Consider the following 19,799-nt stretch of genomic DNA (forward strand, 5'->3'; position numbering starts at 1 on the left):
CTGCTGGGATTGACACTCATGCCCCTGCACAGCTCTTTTTTTTTTTTTTTTTAATTTTGGGATAGGCTCACTCTGAGTTGTCCAGGCAGGCCATGCACTTGCTGTCTTCCTGCTTCATCCTGCTCCATCTCAACTTCTCCCACCTCGGCCTCCCCCACCTCGGCCTCCACACTTCAGCCTCTCCATCTCGGCCTCAGCTTCCCCACCTCAACGTCAGTCTCCCCCACCTCGGCCTCCCCCACCTCGGCCTCCCCCACCTCGGCTTCCCCCACCTCGGCCTCCACACTTCAGCCTCTCCATCTCAGCCTCAGCCTCCCCACCTTAACGTCAGTCTCCCCCACCTCGGCCTCCCCACCTCGGCCTCCCCCACCTCGGCCTCCCCCCACCTTAGCCGCCCCCTCCTCAGCCTCTCAAGCAGCTGGGTCTACAAGCCTACACCTCCAGGCCCTGCCCGTTTTTCTCTCCGTGCAGTAAAGCTGATGTAATAGCACGTGGAAAGGAAGGATACAATATTTGCGTTGTCCCGTCTGGAAAGGAAGTGAGAAACTTGCTTCCGTGCTTGTAATACTTCTCCAGGAGCTCGTTCCTTATATCCTACACGCCCAACAAAACAACACGAACTGAGGGCTCACGAGCTAATGCATGGGGCACGGTGGCACAAAACATTTCTTTACTTACTGTGCTTGGTCTTCTTCAACAACATGGCATGGTCAGCAGCAACTATAGATCATCCCTCATGTCTGCAGTATAACCTAATAAACCCCTTCTGTCACCACTTACCTATTGACTTTTTAAAAAATTTAATTTAATTAATGTATTTATTTTTGGTTGCCCAAGACAGTGTTTCTCTGTGTAGCCTTGGCTGCCCTGGACTCACTTTTTAGACCAGGTTGGCCTCGAACACACAGTAATCCACCTGCCTCTGCTTCCCTGAGTGCTGGGATTTCAGGCGTGTATCACCATGCCCAGCTCCTATTTAAAATTTGTATTTTTTTAATCTCATATGTTACCATTAAAAAGTGAGAAAAAGAAGGAGCCACTTCACATGGCATTCAAGTCCTGACTATGATGGCTTTCCGTATCTGTGGAAGTGTCAAAGGTTAAATGTTGTTACAGAAACCTGACCTACTTTATCCACTTACTTGTTTTTGTATTTGTGTGCTGTGTGCTGGGGATTGACGCAAGGGCACTGCACATAGGAGACAAGCCCCTTCCACAGAACGGCATCCCCAGCAGTAAGCCCGCCTTTAGGATGGAAAAGTACCCCAGGCTAACGTACAGGAGCTGCTCCATTTATTTGAGCATATGACTGTGGTGGGCACGAGACGGTGGAAACAGGCAGACGGGAGCATAGCTCTTTAGTATGGCTCCAGGCTCAGCCACTTTAACATGGAAGTTCAGGGTGAAAATGAATTTGTATCTGATAATATGAAAAACCAAAGATTTGGCTTAGTTCTGTACATTCCTGATCTTGAATTGTACTGAAATGGACACAAGTATTTCTGGAGTGAAATGATCTAAGTTTTCTGATAAACACTGTCATTTACTTTGGGAACTCATTGCTCCATCTGGAAATGATAGCCTCTCCCCCCTTCATTTCTGAAGCTCTGAAATACGGAGTAATTCTAGATAAGCACTACAGTACACTGTGTCAGCAAACAAACACTTATGCCATCGCCACACAAGCTGAGACATGGAATAAAAGATTCTAATAGCTCTGCTCCCAGTGTGCTCACCCCAGTGTGCTCACCCCAGTGTGCCCAGACCAGTGTGCTCTCCCCAGTGTGCCCAGTTCAGTGTGCCCAGTCCAGTGTGCCCAGACCAGTGTGCTCACCCCAGTGTGCTCACCCCAATGTGCTCACCCCAGTGTGTTCACCTCAGTGTGTTAACCTCTGTGTCCCCAGACCAGTGTGCTCACCCCAGTGTGCCCAGCCCAGTGTGCTCACCCCAGTGTGCTGAGACCAATGGGCTCACCCCAGTGTGCCCACCCCAGTGTGCCCAGAGAACAGCGCCTACTCCAGTGTGTCAAGCCAGGTATCAACGCTCTGCCAGGATGCAGCTGACAGTATGATTTCATGGTAATTTTTGTGTGCTTTTTGTCTGTTCATCATTTAGCCTCTCATGTGGGCTCATCTGTTGTATAGTGTAATGTCTTCTTTCTATCAAAGAGAGACCCCTCCCCTCCTCTCAGTGAGTAGCTGCAGTGCAGTAGCGTTCCTTAGTGCATGGTTGGCTTTCTAGTTCTGTTTGTCACTACTCACTCTGAGTGGAGGGAACCTGGGTCCCTCCTGGCTTTGGTCCTTAGAAATACTGATGAGTTGAATGTCCCTTCCTGTGTATGCATGCTGGCATCAGGTTCCTGTAGGGTACCGTCGCACTGCGATGGCTATGTAGTTCTGGCAAATGTTGGTCGGCTACTGTCTGGTCCTCTCCCCAAAGCTTAGCACTATCAGAGTTTTTATTTTTGCCAGTATGGTTAGCATGGAATGAGTGCTTATTTCTCAGGCGACTAAGGCGATTGAGCAGGCTTTCATATGCTTTTAGTCAACCGCATTTTCTCTTGTGAAAGTTGCTGTTCAAGTTTTGGGAACTGGCTCACTTTCCCCTAAGGTTCATGTCACTTGTTTGTTTGTTTGTTTTCTGAGACATGGTCTCACTATAGAGCCCTGGCTGACCTGGGACTTGATATGTAGACCAGGCTGGTCTTGAACTCAGAGAGATCTGCTTACATCTGCTTCCTGATGCTGGAAAAATTAACTTTTTTTTTGCATTGATTTATAAAAATTCTTCATAAATTTAGGATATAAGGCCTTTATATTCCATATGTGATTTAACTGATTCTTCAGTTTCAGCCTGTTTTCAAAATTTTAATTTTAATTAATCAAATCCTTAGCAAACACTGCTTTTAGGTCTAAATCCGTTCTATGATGTTAAAAAAAAAAATACTTTGTGGCAGCACAAATTGGACTGAGTTATTAAAAAAAAAAAGACAGGAAGTGGGGGTGGGGTGGGGGTAAGAACTGGACTTGGGAAGAGTTAGGAGGAGGAGCTAGAGAGGATTATGATCAAAACGCCCTGCATGCATGCAAGAAATGTCCCAATAGCACACCTTGATAAATGAAAAGAGAACCGTCATAACTTACGTATGTTGTATTTAAGTACTTAATCTCCTTAAGATTGTTTTCTACAGACAGTATGATGGTACGCGGTGGTCTTTCCAGTTACATTAATAAAGCATATGGCAGGGCTGGACATGGTGACGCACGCCTTTAATCCCAGCACTTGGAAGGCAGAGGCAGGTGGAGCGCTGTGAGTTCGAGGCCAGCCTGGTCTAAGTGAGTCCAGGACAGGCAAAACTAATGCAGAGAGACCCTGTCTCAAAAAACCAAAATAATAAATAAATGAATAAATGAATAAACAAACAAACAAACAAATAAATAAAGCACATGGCTGCCCTGTTGAGGCTGGTCTAGAACTACACATTAGAGAGGCTTTGTTTCGTCACAGCTGTGCAGCGGCACTGCTGTCCTCAGTTAGGGACACAGACTTGCTGAAGTCTGATTGTAGGCTGTGCTGTGGCTTAGCTCATCCCTCCCAGCATCGCCCTGGCTCCATCACCATGCTCTGTAGAGGCCTACCTCTCCTTGTTTGGTTTTCTTCCAGAGTGTCTTGGGGATTCTAGGCTCTTTATGCTTCTACATAAGATTTAAAACCAACGTAGGAGGACTTCAGAACACTTCAAATGCTAACACCACGGTTCTGAGGAAGTGGTTAGGGCATTGGTGATTTTTCTTCCTTTCTTTTAATTTTCTAAGAGTTCCAGATAGTCTTTCATGTGTAACTGCCACATTTTACGGCCAAAAGGCTTTAGCTAAGAACACCAATGAGACAAAAAGTGTAGACATAGTTGCAATCTCAAATCTGCATCAATTCTTTCTAAGAGTTAGCAGACCAGCCGTCAGTGAAGCTCCAGGGGTACTTTTGTATGTTTTAAGCAAAATTCATTTCTTAAAAAAACAAACAAACAAACAAACAAACTCACAAACAAAAAGTTGTAAAAGAATTACCTTCCCACACGTCTTTCTGGAGTCACAGCAGGTGATGGAGGCGGTGCTGATCTGAAGGTCGATTTCCTCCTCAGTGCTCACCTTTGGGGCCACATCCACAGAGAGCTGGAAGGAAATTGTTTTCAAATGCTTCGGGTCTGCTGAGAGAAGAACAGCATGAAAGTACATATAATTAAAAAAAAAACCCTTTATAATAAAATAAAATTCAAAATCCTGTTGCAAATGCATTGATTATCAAACTTGTTTAAAGGAAGAAAATAAGGACCTTTATTAAATTGAAGCTAGGGAGGAGATTCTTTGATTTAAAAATGTTAAAAATTTCTACTAAATAAATAAATAAATAAATAAAAGAACATTCCTTTGAGAGAGCTTTCATTATTTGGAATTTCCAGGCTTTTAGTTCCCTCCCTCCTTCCCTCCGTCCCTCCCTCTCTCCCTCCCTCCCTCCCTCCCTCCCTCCGTCCCTCCCTCCTCATTCATTTTATTTATTTATTTATTTATTTATTTATTTATTTATTTTTGAGAAAGGGTCTCAACTATATAGCCCCAACTGGCTTGGAACTCACTATGTAGACCAAGTTGGTCTCAAACTCCCAGAGATCTGCCTAGGTGGAGTTTAAAGGTGGGTGTACCACCATGCCTGGTCGCTGTTAATGTCAATAACAAACCGTGGGTTTCAAGAAACTCCCTACAATATTAGATATTTCATTACAAAAATACAAAGTGAACTGACTTCCTTAAGTACCCTCTCAATAACAGAAGAGACTTGATGCCGATGCTGACTGGAAAATTAAATTATTTCTTTTAAATCAGACGGCCCGTGAGGAGGTCCTCAAACATAAAAAGCTAGGATTTCTGGTGCTGAATTCAATTCTCCTTCACCTGTCCCAGTCCTGTGCCCATACTGACTAGCCCTGGTGAATACAGGAAGGGTAGATTCAGGTGTCTTTTAACAGACTGTCCACATCCAAGTCTGAGAGCAGCGCAATGCATGCTTTCTAACACAAGAGACACAAATTGGATAACGTTCAGCTACTATCTAAGGTGTTCTGAAGATGATACAAATTTATTTCAACCAATAGTGATGAGACAGAGACCAAGAACAGAGAGCGTTTAGATTTCTTGACCCTGGATTTCTTGACCCATTTCACCAGATACAGACTTTATGATGCTTTCAAATGAACATTTCCAATATTATTTTAAAATATGCCAATTTTATGGCTTGGCCCAACACCCGAGCTTTCTGATGCTGCACAACACCCATGACAACAGGCTTACCTTCATCAGGTTCCGTGGTGCTCGGTTCAGCAGCTAATATGGCAAAATGTCTAGCCATTTGACGCTCTTGTTTTCTACAAAATCAAAACCATCAAGCATAAGTCTGAATTGCAGTTGAAAAGTGGAAATAGTGAGCTACAAATTTCAGCTGCTCCAATCCCATCCTTTGTTATTTTAATATTTTATCATTTATGAACCTAGTTTATGAACCAGAGCATGCAAGTGGGCTTACTGGGCATGTCACTCCAGCATAGGAATTCTGAGTTGCCCTGATAATTCATGCTTGACAATTGTGCGTGAAAGCAGTGAGCCCACTAGTTTTTTTCCTAATATTGTCATCATGTGTATTACTATTTATTATTTAGTATCTGTATGTGTGTGTGTGTGTGTGTGTGTGTGTTTGTAATTGTGGTGCTAGGGATTTAATTCGGGGCCTTGTGTACACAAGGGAAACGTTCTACTACTGAGCTGAATCCCTGGCTCTTCTGGGACCTTTTGAAGCTCATGACATCAACCAGGAATTACAATGAGCTTGCTTTAGCTCCTTTCTGTATCTTTACAAGGAACACATTCTCATAATTGCACATTTGGAGAAACCAGTGTTCATTTTATGAGATGCTCTTCAGTTAGCACATCCAGTCTGGCTCAGCACCAGGGCCGCGCGTTACCTCTGCAGAGCTTTTTCCTTTGCCTTGAGTATATCGACTTCACTGCCACGGGATGCATGAGGCGTAATACTGATTAATTCCACATCAGGGCTTTTGATGTTTAGCCTTTCCTCATTGATATAATCAAGAAGATTTTGTAACTGAAGACAACAGTAGCCCTGAAAAAAACAAAGAAGCTATGATCTTGCCATGGGTTCTAGGTAGAGAAGATTACAGGAGATAACTCCTTTTTCTTCTCTTAGTAGCTTTGGTGAGATAATGTTCACACACCACGCAGTTCACCTGCTTAAAAGAACCATTTCACCTATTTTTTTTCTTCAGTATTTTCAGAGCAACCATCACCAGTCATTTCAGATGGAACCTGCACCCATGAGCAGTCCCTCCCTCTCCTCCTCAGAGCTGCCACAGTAGTCACTAATCTGCTGCTTTGCTTGCTTTTGAGACAGTCTGCTTACTGTCTATGCAGACAAGGATCACCTTGAGCTTGTGGTCTCCCTGGCTACACCTCCCAGGCCCTGGGAATACAGCATATGCCACAATATGAAGAACCAGTCTGCCGCCTCCAACTTAGGTTTAAAAGCCATCTGATAGTAAAGACAAACAAGGTTCCTTCCTGTTTGTGATTCAACCTCTGTTTCGCACAGATTAGGCTCTGCCCCACTCGTAGCCTGCCTGCTCCAGGAATGGCAATCTTGTCTTTGTATAAAAGAAGCTAGTAACTATCTTGGAACTCTACCTTTGTTTCAAAATGGTTGTTCTGGATGTTGCTAAGATCACCTTGCATCCATGTCTGTGTTTTAGGAGGTCCTTAGGACTAACTTGATATGACGTTCTGCTCCTATATATAATCCTGACTGTTTTGCCCACCAAATTCCCCATTTGGGCACCCCCCTCCCCACCATGAGCTATAAAAACGTTGTCTTCCTCACATCCAATGTTGACCTCTCAAACCCCACCCAAGGGAGCCTGCAGCCTTTGCACATGAATAAAAAAGCTTGTTTTAATTAATTGATTGCTTTAACTAACTTGGCCATGGTGATCTGAGTTGGTGGTCTTTCTCCTCCTACCTTTGGGATTAACACCTGCCCTCCTCCCACACCTTATGCAGTGGCAGAGATGAAACCCAGGGCTCTGTGCGTGCTAGACAAGCACTGCCAGCTAAGCCAGCCCCAGCCCCAGCCCCAGCCCCAAACCTGCTTTCTGTATAAAAACCACATTAGCCACCAGAAGTCCAGCCCCCAACTCAGACAAGAGACTCCCTGATAAACAGCAGAGGTCATGCAGGCTGCCAGAAATCTAGACAATAAAGCCCAGACCAAAGGGGGGGGGGAGGAAACAGAAACCAATAATAACTTTGGATAGATGCAATTTGATCAAGTCCCCTTGGTGGGGAGGCCCTGCGGACACACAGAGGAAGGGGAGGCAGGCTATCCAGATGAGACCTGATAGGCTGTGGTCAGATGATGGGGGTGGGGGGTATCTGATTCTTTTGCCTGCTTTTGGGACCCTTGGCCTCCTACTAGGTTGCCTTGTCCAGTCTTGGCAGGAGGGTATGTGTCTAGTTTTACTGTAACTTGTTGTGCCATGTTTTGTTGATCTCCCTGGGAGGCCTGCTCTTTTCTGAAGGGAAATGGAGGAAGAGTGGATACGAGAGAGAAGGGATGTGGAGGGTGAGGGACTAGGAGGAGGGGAGGGAGGGGAAACTGCAGTTGGGATGTAATATATGAGTGAAGAATGAATCTGTGTAAAACAAACTCTTAGAAAGCATATTCTTCATTATGTTAATCATGGAAGTGGTTTTCCTGCCAAAAAAAAAAAAAGTTGTCCAAGTGTTTAAAGAAGTGGTAGTCAGTTGGCAAGGAGTCAGGTGAATGCAGTGAAAGAGGCAGTACCTTCTGGCCCAAATCATTCAACTTTTGAAGCAACGCTGATGCAAGGCGCTAACATGGACAAGAGTCACACTGCTGACCAGGGCTGGCAGCCGATGGTGCCTTTTTTATCTTTTTTCCTTTTTTCCATTTCTCCAATTTACTGAGCACACTTCAGATACAATGGTTTCACCTGGATTCATAAAACACCAGCAGCTGCCAGTCAGTGATCTCGACCATGACCTCTACTTGGTGTAAGTTTGGCTTTAAGAAGTGCTTTGCAGCTGGGCATGGTGGTACACGCCTTTAATCCCAGCACTTGGGAGGCAGATCGCTGTGAATTCGAGGCCAGCCTGGTCTACAAGGCAAAGTCCAGGATAGCCAAGGCTACACAGAGAAACCCTGTCTCAAAAAACAAACAAACAAACAAACAAAAAAACCCAACCAACCAACCAAACAAACAAAAAACCCCAAAACCAAAACAAAACAAAAAAACCAAAACAAGAAGGGCTTTGGAGCCTTTTCTTGGTCTAGCTACAGAGCTGGGTGTCACTGGTTGTCATACAATCCACTTTTATTTGTATCTCACAATCTGATTGAGAAATGGTTTGTTGAAGTTGCCTAGAATAAGAGATTAGCAATTCAAAATGGCACATTTCTCTCTCTCTCTCTCTCTCTTTTTTTCTTCTAGTTTTCTCATAAGGCATCCATGTATCAAGTTTTTTCCACCTTTCCAGTTTATTCCAAATGTGGAGTGAGCTAAAGGCCTCTGAATGGTCTGTGTTGAGTTCTGTGGCAGCTGTAAGACAATCAGCTTTGGTGATGCTTTCAAACGCTCCCTGTCAACTCCACATGCCCAGCCACTGCATTCCTCATACTCAAGACTTCGTTCTCCTTTGGGAAACCTCTTGAGTGACCACAAGACTGAAAGTTTGTTAGCAGTTCTGCTCTTCTTCCTTCCCTCCCTTTTCTCTCTCTCCCCTCCCCCTCCCCCCAACTCCTGAGTTTTGGGATGACATGTGTGTGCCATAACACCAGGCTAGCCATATGTTAGTTTCTCTACAGCTTTGTCAACATATTATCAGTCTTTTAGGTTGTAGGTCTGAATACGATGGGGTTGTGATTGGTATTTCCTTGACATAGCTGTGAAGAAAAACCATGTAATCCTTAAAAATGATAATGTAAGAGAAAAAAGAAGGAGAAAATACCACACATATTTAAAAATAATCCAAGTGCCTCGGCCATATCTTATTTACACGTACTTACTTACACGTACTTTTTGTTTAGTGAGAGTGTTGTCAGAACAAATGTCTATATTAGCAAGAAATGATAGTATCTCACTTCCGCAAAATTCACACGTGGGTACCAGGTCTTCTTCATCCTTCAGAGAAAGGGAGAGGAAGAGAAAGAAAGTGAGGAAGCGACTTAAGGCCCAGTAGGCTTAGGAGTAATAGGAGTGGGGTTGGGAGCAGTGACTCTCCAGCAGGGATGCAAAAGCAATGGGGGATGTGCCAATTTATTTGAGAACACTTGTCACAGAAATACTTGATGGAGAACTTTTAAGGATCTGAGAGATCTTGTAGCTGAAGGGACCAAGCCGACAAGATCTGTATGGTCGGTCGAGCATGTGTGTGACATCATCTCCACTCAACGACTGGAAAGGAATAAGGAGCCAGAGATGCATTTTGAGCGCTGCTCTCTGGTACAGCTCTGCAGATCAGAGTCCAGAGCGTTGGAGCTGTGCAAGTGCAGAAAGGATGACCTCAGAGTCCCCTGGAGGGACAGAAGTATATGGTATGTAACTACAGGTAGTTAAAAAAAAAAGTCTCGGGTGTTTAGATATATAAACTTGTCCTGTAAGTGCTAGTTAAAAAAAAAGCCTCGCCATCCCTGCATAGGTGTGTGCTACTTTTCTTTCTCTGTGGCAGATGCTTGACAGAAACCACTTAGATGAAGAAGGGTCTCTTCTGGCCCATGGGTTAGAGGATACAGTCCATCACGGCAGTGACTGCATGGCGGCAGGGGGGGCTTGTGCTGGTGGCAACAGGAAGGTGAAGTTGCTGCTTACATTACCTCAGGAGGCAGAGAGCTCGGGCCTGAGTGGGGCAGTCCATGTGACCCACAAGATCCACTCCTAGTGATCCATTTTCTCTAGCAAGGCTCCATCTCCTAAAGATTGCACAGCCTGTGAAACAGCACCACTAGCTGGGGACCAGGTCTCCACATACAATGAGCCCACGAGGGACATCTCACCTTCACCATGTACAATTTTACCAACATTCTACAGCAAGCCAGTCTTTCCTTTTGGGGACCCCTGCTTGGAGTTCTGAACTCCACAGGGCAATTCAAGCTGAGAAGAAGCAGATGAGGAGAAACAACCAAGACAGAAGTCACGGTGGGTCAGGTAACTATGAGGGGTCATAGTTGGCAAGGCCATGTTGGCATCTGCTATAGCTATGATTGCAGAGGATCATGGGCAGGTGTGTCACTGAGCCTCAAAGAGATCCTACAGAAAAAGACTCAGAGCTGCCTTTCCGGTCATGAACATCACCGGCACCTCTGTATTTTCCATCAAGATCACCTTCTGAAACAAGTATCCGATTATAAAGGTAATGAGTTAGCTAGGGCAGCTAGAGATTGGCCACTCAAGTAAAGACCTCTCTGGGCTGTTAAAACCATCCCACAGGACTGGAGAGATGGCTCAGTGGTTAAGAGTTCTTCTGCCTGCTCTTTCCTGAGTTCAATTCCTAGCAACCACATGGCGGCTCACAACCATCTATAATGTGATCTGATGCCCTCTTGTGGCCTATAGGTGTATATGCCGGCAGAGTACTGTATACATACATCTTAAGGGGAAAAAAATCCCACAATAAGCTTGATGCACTGCCAAAACCAGTGTTTAGTGGGCAAAATCTTGCAGTGGCGAGATGATGGTGAAAAATAAAGTACATTCTTTGTCTCACGGTTCTTTTGTTCCTGCACCCGAGAATGAAGCGGAGTGGAGATTCTCTGAAAGACCATGAGTGGCACTGGCATCTTCATGTGAAGAGGGCGTGGAGAGGAGGGCTAGGTAGGCCAGCTGCCACCACTCCCGAACTCAACTAATGTTAATGCTACCTGCAATGTCTGCCCCTAGAGGCAGAGAAGCCAGCCTTGTCCAGGTCAGGACATCTCCAAGAAGAAGAAGGAGGAGGAGGAGGAGGAAGAGGAGGAGGAGAGGAGGAGGAGGAGAAGAGGAGGAGGAGGAGGAGGAGGAGGAGGAGGAGGAGGAGGTGGAAGCCACACGGCCTTTCCTTTTCTTTTTCTCTTTCTTTCTTTCTTTCTTTCTTTCTTTCTTTCTTTCTTTCTTTCTTTCCCATTTCCAACCCTTTATTGGGGGTTATTTGCCCCAAATAAATATAATACATCAAACCCAGAGATGAGGGTATTGTGCACCCCAAAAGATGAACACCCGCAACCCCAGCTGGGCAAAATAAGTTAGCTGGAGGGGGAGCCTGCCAAAGGCCAGGCCAGCTCCCTGGCTGAGCAGGCTGTGGCAGCTGGGTTTGCACACAGAGATCTAAAGTGCATCTTGATTCTATGGTCCCCAGGTCTGTATGGCTCTTGGCAGGGCCCCTGGGAGGGGCAGGCAGGAACCTCCTAGTGGCATTCACACCGTACCAGCAGTGGCTGCACATGGCCTTTCTTATGGTCAAGGCCATCTCTGATACCCCCCCCCCCCCCCCCCCCCAGATTAAGAGACTTCTCTGGATATAAGCACTTCTGGCTTGGAGGAAGGAGAATGCTTTGTTCAGTTAAAAAAAAAAAAATTCCAGTGTGAAGAGTCTATAGAATGACTATCAAGTTTTCATACTGGGGTAAACAGCTCATCAATAGTTGTTGGCGCTATGCTGCACGGTGTTTAATGTGTTGTCCTTTGCTAGAGCCACACAGCGACAACAAGGCGCTGCACATCAGAGACTCATTGGTCCTGCATGGGTGCTGTGGTGCTGCTGCGGCAAAACTGAGGTCTCCTTACTCTGCCCAAGGCAACACCTGGTATATATATCCAAGAAGAAGTTGTCAAGGGCATTTAGAGCCGGGAATGCGCATTCTTTTCACACGGTCATATACTATCCAGATTTGGGGATGACCATTCTTCCAGTGGTCCCTTCACCACTCTGGCCCAGTGGAACTACTAAGAAAACCTTTATCTAGCTTGTAAAACCCAGGCATTAATTGGTTCCTTAATATCATTAATTATACCACAGTTTTGCCTGGGTTTGCAGGCTTTGCAACTATGATTAATGGTTGAATTACGTCTTCCCCGAAGATATCTTGAACATCTAGCATCCGGTACCTGGGAACGTGACTTCATTTGGTCGTTATGAAGGGCACTAAGTTAGAATGGAGTTATGGGGACAGGCCTTAATCTAGGATTACTGGCAATGTCAGTAGAGACATTGGACCTGGGGACCCCACAAGAAGCCATCAAATACTGAGGCAGAGACTGGCAGGGTGAAAATGCCAGCCAAGGATGGTGACACACTGTCCACCAGTCCCTAAAGCTGGGAAAAGTGAAGAGACAGTCTCCTTACAGGGGTAACCCTGTTGATACCTATATCCAGACTTGTAGCCTCCAGAGTCATAAGGCAGCAGTTCCTTTGTTTAACAGCCTTTAGCTAGTAGGACTTAGGAATCCACCCTCAGAGCTATTCCAAATAAAGGAAACCTTTGCTTTGATTCTTTTAAGGTATATTCACCTCTATTGTACAAATCACTGTGTGGCCCCATAGAGCCCTTTACAGAAATACTAAAGCATATGAAGTGAATTACCTTGACCTTGATGTCCAAATAGGGTTGATCTTTTCTGTATGCCAGAATGGTCGGTGGCCCAATGCTAGGTAATGTCCTTAGAGGAGATTCAAACAATTTTATGAATTCTTCTTTAAACTGAAAATTAAGAAGAGAGAGGGAGAGAGAGAAAACAATTGAAGATCGAGTAAGACACTTTACAAGAACAATGACAAATAGCTCTTACCTCCATCTCACAAAAAGCCCGTAGTTTGGGCTCTTCAGGATTAATTATCCATTTTCCTGAAGAGAAAGGATAAGCATTATACTCAAGGATAAATAGGTGTGCGCATGTGCTCTCTCTCTCTCTCTCTCTCTCTCTCTCTCTCTCTCTCTCTCTCTCTCTCTCTCTCTCTCACACACACACACACACACACCAAGCCCTTCATTTGCACTGCTTAACCATATACATTCTCAGCACTGTGCAAATCAGGTTAGTCCCTTACTGACAATTTGTCTTTTCCAACAGAAGAGGATGAAAACAAAACATCCATTTACCTCTTAGCGCAGAAGCCAGACTTTCTTGTTCTTTCTTTGTTTCAAGGGATTCTTTTGCTAACGACAACAGAGAAGCATATATGTATCATCAATCTTAAAAAAGGAGAAACAAATTGAAGTGAAATAAAATGTATCACAGAAAAGTAAGTGCCCGTGTTTGCTTCATGGTGAACCACACCCCCTCCTAAATATTGACTGAGCAATAGGAGCAGCCGCCAACCACTCTGCATAACCTCCTAGGTTTAAAGCAGCTAGAGCTGGGATGGTGACTCCAGGGACAAAGAAGATGACTGCTGAGATGGGACAGCCCTCTGTCTCGGAGGAACCAGGGGCAGGAAGAGTCATGAGGAACTGGATTAGAAGGTGGTTGTCAGGGGCAATGTGTGGTGTCTGAAGACAACACTAAACACGTTTTTTTGTTTTGTTTTGTTTTGTTTTATTTTTTTAATTAATTCAGCCATATTACATCTCAATTGTTATCCCATCCCTTGTATCGTCCCGTTCCTCCCTCCCACTTTCACCCTATTCCCCTCTCCTATGACTGTGACTGGAGGAGACCTCCTCCCCCTGTATATGATCACAGGGTATCAAGTCTCTTCTTGGTAGCCTGCTATTCTTCCCCTGAGTGCCACCGGGCTTCTTCATCCAGGGAACATGGTCAAATATGGGGCACCAGAGTGTGTGTGAAAGTCAGTCCCCACTCTCCACTCAACTGTGGAGAATGTCCTGTCCATTGGCTAGATCTGGGTAGGGGTTTGAAGTTTACTGCACGTATTGTCCTTGGTTGGTGCCATAGTTTGAGCAGGACCCCTGGGCCCAGATCTACCTGTCACAATGTTCTTCTTGCAGGTTTCTAGGACCCTCTGGATCCCTCTATTTGCCTATTCTCCCATGCTTCTCTCACCTAGAGTCCCAATAGGATGTCCTCACATCTGTCCCACTTTCCTGGTAGGTGAAGACTTTCATGGGACATGCCCCTTGGGCTAGTGTCCAGTTATAAATGAGACTAAATATGTTTTAAGGCATCGTGTTCAACAGAAATGCTAGCATAAGCATAAAAATGAATGCACAAAGATTATCATGGAGGCCTTATGTGGGCTTAATGAAACAGCTAACCTGGGAATGTCTAGTGGCCCTATGAGGGGTACTCAACAGTCATTTCAGAGAAACAGTCACTCATGACATGCAGAGGTGGCCATGCTTTTCATGTGAGCTGCTTGTAACAAAACACCTGGAAGTGCCAGCAGACTTGGTGTCACATGAGGCCCTGTTTATGGGCTCAAGATGTTGCCTTCTAGCTGTGTTCTTCTCAGATACCAGAATAACAAGGCAGCTCTCTGGATCCTGCTACAAGGGCTCCAACCCCATTTGTGAGGGCAGAGCCCTAATGACTAAATAAACTCCCAAAAGTCCAGCCTCTGGGCATGACTGTGTTTCAGTGTAGGGACTTGGAGGAGAGGCTCTGGCACACAAATATCCAGAATATAGCATTCTTCTCTGGCCTGCTAACTCTCATAGCCTTCTCATCCGCATAAAACAAACTCATTCCAATTCACTAGCCTCCAGAGTCTTAACCATTCAGGACCAACTTAATGTCCAAGTCCAAAGTTTCATTTAAGCATCACCTAAATCAGGTCAGGCTGAGGCATACATCAACTATTCTCCAGCTGTAGATCTAGGAAACAAAACAAACACAGGCTTCCCAAATATAAAGCTGGACTAGGTAAAGGAGTGACTCCTCAAGGGAGAAAAAGAAAAGAATAAGTGGACAGGGGTCTCTAATTAAGGCTGAACCCATCAGAGAAAACTTTCAGTCTAAGGTTCAAGAACACAGAAGGATGTTCTGCCTTCTAGGCCCCTTAGGGCTGAGACCTCACATCCTAGATCCACCCAATGGAGGTAGCCTTGCCCCAGAAGTAGTTTTCTGTCAGGTCATGAAGCTGAGATTCCAGATGGCTTTCTGGTTGAGATCTAGGAGGAAATAACTGTGATCGTCTCTGCTAGTGTCTTCCTCTTCTCTTCTTCTTCTTCTTCTTCTTCTTCTTCTTCTTCTTCTTCTTCTTCTTCTTCTTCTTCTTCTTCTTCTTCTTCTTCTTCTTCTTCTTCTTCCTCCTCCTCTTCCTCCTCCTCCTGCTCCTCCTCCTCCTCCTCCCCCCCTCCTCCTCTTCTTGTTCTTCTTCATTTCTGGTTTTCCAGGCTGAGTTTCTCTGTGTAGCCTTGGCTGTCAGGGACTTGATTTGTAGACCAGGCTGGCCTCTGCCACCCTGAGTGTTAGGATTCCAGGTATGTGCCACTGCACCCGGCTATTAGTGCATTCTTTAAGCCAGTGGAGATGGTATCAAATGGACACCATTAAGGGTTAGCACATATCCCTCAAGAGGGGCAGCCCTGTGACATGCATTATACCTGCCTGGGCCTGCTAGAGCTAAACCTGGACAGCCAAAGACTACAGCTGCAGAACGGAGAACAGAGTCTCAGGGAGCCGAGACTCAGCAATTCTCTCCCTCGTGTCAGGACCCAAAGGTGATCTAGGGTTGTGTGTTACTGGATGTCTTTGTTTCTCTTCTCAATGTGCTCTCATTGAGTAAATCTCCTTTACCTGCTTTTAATATAACTTGCATGTTTAATTAGCCTTCTGAGGACAGGTGGTTGAGCCTGGCTTGTGGGAGTTTTCAGAGCCAAGATTCTGACCCTAACAATTCTTGTAACAATCATAAGACATAGTATAATTTCTATCTACAAGACTATGAGAGCATTAAAAAGAGCAACCATATAAAATACTGGAGAGGTAGCAATGGGTGGTCTCAACAACTCCTGTGATAAAGAGACACATGGTGATCAGCTCTTTAGACAGATGATTATAACACACGACTTTTCACTCACTGCGCCACCTTGTTGGTATCCTAGTAAGCTTTACCTACCAACTTGACACAACATGGAGTCTCCTGAGAAAGGACTATTAGTGGAGGGGTTGCATAGATCAGATTTGCCTGTGGGCATGTGTCTTACTTTTCTTTTCTTTCTTTCTTTTTCTTTTTCTTTTTTCTTTCTTTCTTTCTTTTGTGTGTGTGTGTGTGTGTGTGTGTGTGTGTGTGTGTGTGTGTGTGTCTTACTTTTCTATTGCTGTGCTAAGATACCAAGATCAAGGCAACTTATAGAAGAAAGACTTTATTAGGGCTTACAGTTTCAGAAACTGGTTCCATGGCCAATATGGCAGAGAGCATAGCAGCAGGTAGGCAGACATGGTGTTGGAACATTAACTGAGAGTTTACATTCTTATCCAAATGTAGGAGACAGAGAGTACTAACACTGGGTGGTATGGGCTTTTGAAACAAACAAACAAACAACAACAAAAAAAAAAACAGACAAAAAAACAAACAAAATTCCACCTCTAGTGACATATCTCCTCCAATAAGGTAAAACTCCCAAATCTTTTCAAATAGTTCAACCAACAGGGGACCAAGCAGTCAAATATATGAGCCTATGGGGGCCATTCTTATTCAAACCAGCACAGCATGTCTATTAAGGGGTTTGTGCTGACTGTTAATTGAGGTAGAAGGGCCAGCCACTGTGGGTGGCTCTGTTCCCCTGGTCAGGATGTCCTAGGCTATGATAAGAAAGCTAGGTAAGCACGAACCAGGGAGCTGAATTCCTCCATGGTTTCCCCTCTGTTTCTGTTTGAGTTCACCTTCCCCAAGTTCCCTCAACAATGAACTGTAAAACCTATAAACTGTAAAACTTCCTTCTCCATGATTTCCTCTAAAGATTTATACTGGGTAAGTTAATGTTTAATTTTTTTTTTCTTGTTGTGCTGGAGGTTGAGCCCATGGCCTTTTGCATCCTAGATAGGTACTCTTCCACAGTCTCTGTACAACCTCACCCACAGCTTTAATACTAATTATTAATGGTTTGGAAAGTTTTTAAAAGAGAGTATGTATGACAGACATTTTTTATAATAAACATTAAGATATATATCAGAAATACAATGAGACTTTCAATCTCTCTCTCTCTTTCAAGACAAGAGTTTCACTATGTATCCTTGGCTGGTCTTGCTTGTCTCAACTTTCTGAGTGCTGAGATTAAAGATAAGTGCCACCATACTCTGTCTCAATGGCAGATTATTTGTTTATGAATACAAACATTGCCATTTATCAAATACTATGTGCCAAGCACTTTAAATATTTAATCTCATTTTGATTATCAGCATTCCTGTGCAGGGTTATTTTTGCTAAGAGGTAAAGTGATTGAGACTTGATGAGATTAACAAATTCACTCAGTATCTTAATGATTATTTAACTGCCCAGGTTCAGCATCAGCTCTAATGCTCTTCCACATCAGTTGAGTTTCCAGTTTGAAACCCACCCTCCCAACAAGCGCTAAGCAAACCTACTCACCTGCAATTTTTATAGCGGAAATTTCTTGAAGCCAACTTTCTTCTGTTTGTACTGATGTCTGAACTCTTTCAAATAAATCCGGGTACATTCTGAAATTTAAATCAAAATGTTGTTTGAGCATAATTACATGGCAGTTAGCACATCTACTGTATATGTTTTTAGTTGATAACATATGCCCATAGGAAGTGCTGATGTTTTAAACTCTTTTCTTCCATTCTTATATTTTTTTCAGTAAAGTTGACGAGATATGTGAATTAAATCAATTCTTTGTAAAGGCTTCCTTCCTGAAAGTCCTCAGATTTGAGGTCCATGAGGGACAGTGAGGAGAACTGACCTTTGGGTCAAGAGTTTTATTCGGAGCTATTTAATGCCATAGGCAGGCAGGCATGGTGGGGCATTCTAAAATGAGTTCCAGTCCATGGGGTTAAGTGGTAAAGGGGAGGCCCCATGACGTGTAGCTGATGTGGGCAAGTAGGCCACAGTGCAGGTCGGTTATCTCTGATTCCCAAGCAGCAGAGAAAGTGGGAAAGCTTTGGCCTTTCCATGACTGTCCGTTATACAGGATGTGACCTGTTGCTTCTGGTTGCTTACAGTGCTTGGTAAACTTCCTCTGAAGAAATGAGGATTACAGACTCAGACAGCCACAGGAGCATGCTTGACATTTCTTTCATGGCAGCTATGAGGATAGAGAAAGAGTCATGCATGGATTGAGTAGGTTTTCGGCGAGTTTTCTGACGTCATCTTTTCTCATAGGATTTACTAGCACTGGAGCTGTGCATATGTGGAACTCTGCTTGCTTGTGCTGGTGATGTGCACATTTAAACATTTATGTGAATTTATATTAGCACAAAGTGTTCACTTTCATTAGTTTAAAAAATGATATAGGGCTAGGCTTGCTGGCCAGCCAGTCTTGGCGCAGTGTTGAACTCTGGCTTCAGGGAGAGACTGTCTCCGAAAAGACAAGGTGGAAAGCAACGAGGGAAGATGCTGCTGGCTTCCACAGGTTCATGCAGGCTTACCTGCACTGGCACACAAACATGCACACACACGCCGCACACACACACACACACACAAAATTATACAAACTTTTGTTTTATTTTTCCAGACAGGGTTTCTCTATGTAGCCAGGGTATCCTGGAACTTGATCTATAGACCATGCTGGGCTCGAGCTTGCCTGCCTATACCTCCCGAATGCTAAGAAATTATACAAACCTTTTGTAAAAAAGTGCTAATGTTAAGGCAAACACATTTTAATTAAGCAACCTTATTCCTTCTCTGTGTAGTCTAATCAGTTGAGATATCATTGATATGTTAGGGAAGTAGGAATTTAATAACTCTAGTGCTAATAAGTAAACACTTTTTCAATCTCCTTCATTTCTTTACATGTTAATTTAAAAACTGCACCTTCTAAAATGATCAAACAACTTTGTTTCGTCCATTTCCCACTGTTACTTTTTAGCACAGTTCAACTGTCTTCGCCTGCCTTTGGATACTTTGTTCCCCGCACATTGCAGCAGTGAAGTGCTTTTGTTTTTCAGCTCTGAAGCAACTGTGTCCTGGAATAGGCAATGAACTCCTCTGTGGAAGCCACCTGTGCAAGTCTCTGAGGCAATCCTGTTTATCTCACCTTCCTGAGAGACAAGCTGTGGGAACTACTTGTAAAGCACCATGAGAGCGAAATCCCTAGGCATTTGCTGTATATTCCCCCCAATGCAAGAGCTAACAAAAATAAATCCATTATTCCTTTAAGTGTCCTTACCTTCCTTACTCTTCCACCAAAGATTTTTCATGGACTTTTTAGGTGGCCTTTTCACTGGCCAGGAAATAGAGACCCCTGGAGACAAAGGGGCATCTACAAAGTCAGGGAGGCCTCTTTCTCCATCCAAAACTTGTTTTGTCACTTTTGTCTGTGTCTTGATCCATCCCATCTGTGTCTATGGTTCCATTGTTGTGAAGAGACACCATAACCAAGGCAACTTTTATACGTCATTTAGTTGGGGGCTTGCTTACAGTTTTAGTCCATGATCATTATGATTGAGAAGGAAGCTAGCGGGCATGGTATTGGAGCTGTGGTTGATAGCTGATCCTCAGGCAGCGGGGAGAGAGAGGAAGGGAGGGAGGGAGGGGAGGGAGAGAGACAGAGACAGAGACACAGTGAGAGAGAGATGGAGACAGAGAGAGACAGAGACAGTG

The 19,799-nt window shown here is 44.4% G+C and overlaps 1 protein-coding gene across 1 annotated transcript in view; it reads right to left on the minus strand.

Annotated features, from left to right (window-relative positions):
• Erich6 (glutamate rich 6) overlaps positions 1–19,799 on the minus strand; it is a 47,697-nt gene that overhangs the window by 7,440 nt on the left and 20,458 nt on the right. Inside the window, exons 5-14 of the mRNA XM_051156900.1 lie at positions 19,181–19,209; positions 17,607–17,669; positions 13,213–13,269; positions 12,902–12,957; positions 12,697–12,813; positions 9,158–9,262; positions 6,014–6,171; positions 5,346–5,419; positions 4,068–4,204; positions 509–594 (exon numbers count right to left, since the gene is read on the minus strand). Coding sequence (XP_051012857.1) covers positions 509–594; positions 4,068–4,204; positions 5,346–5,419; positions 6,014–6,171; positions 9,158–9,262; positions 12,697–12,813; positions 12,902–12,957; positions 13,213–13,269; positions 17,607–17,669; positions 19,181–19,209 — 882 coding nt within the window. The remainder of the gene's footprint in view (positions 1–508; positions 595–4,067; positions 4,205–5,345; positions 5,420–6,013; positions 6,172–9,157; positions 9,263–12,696; positions 12,814–12,901; positions 12,958–13,212; positions 13,270–17,606; positions 17,670–19,180; positions 19,210–19,799) is intronic.

The sequence above is a fragment of the Acomys russatus genome, chromosome 15 (genome assembly GCF_903995435.1).
Source record: "Acomys russatus chromosome 15, mAcoRus1.1, whole genome shotgun sequence".
NCBI lineage: Eukaryota > Metazoa > Chordata > Mammalia > Rodentia > Muridae > Acomys > Acomys russatus.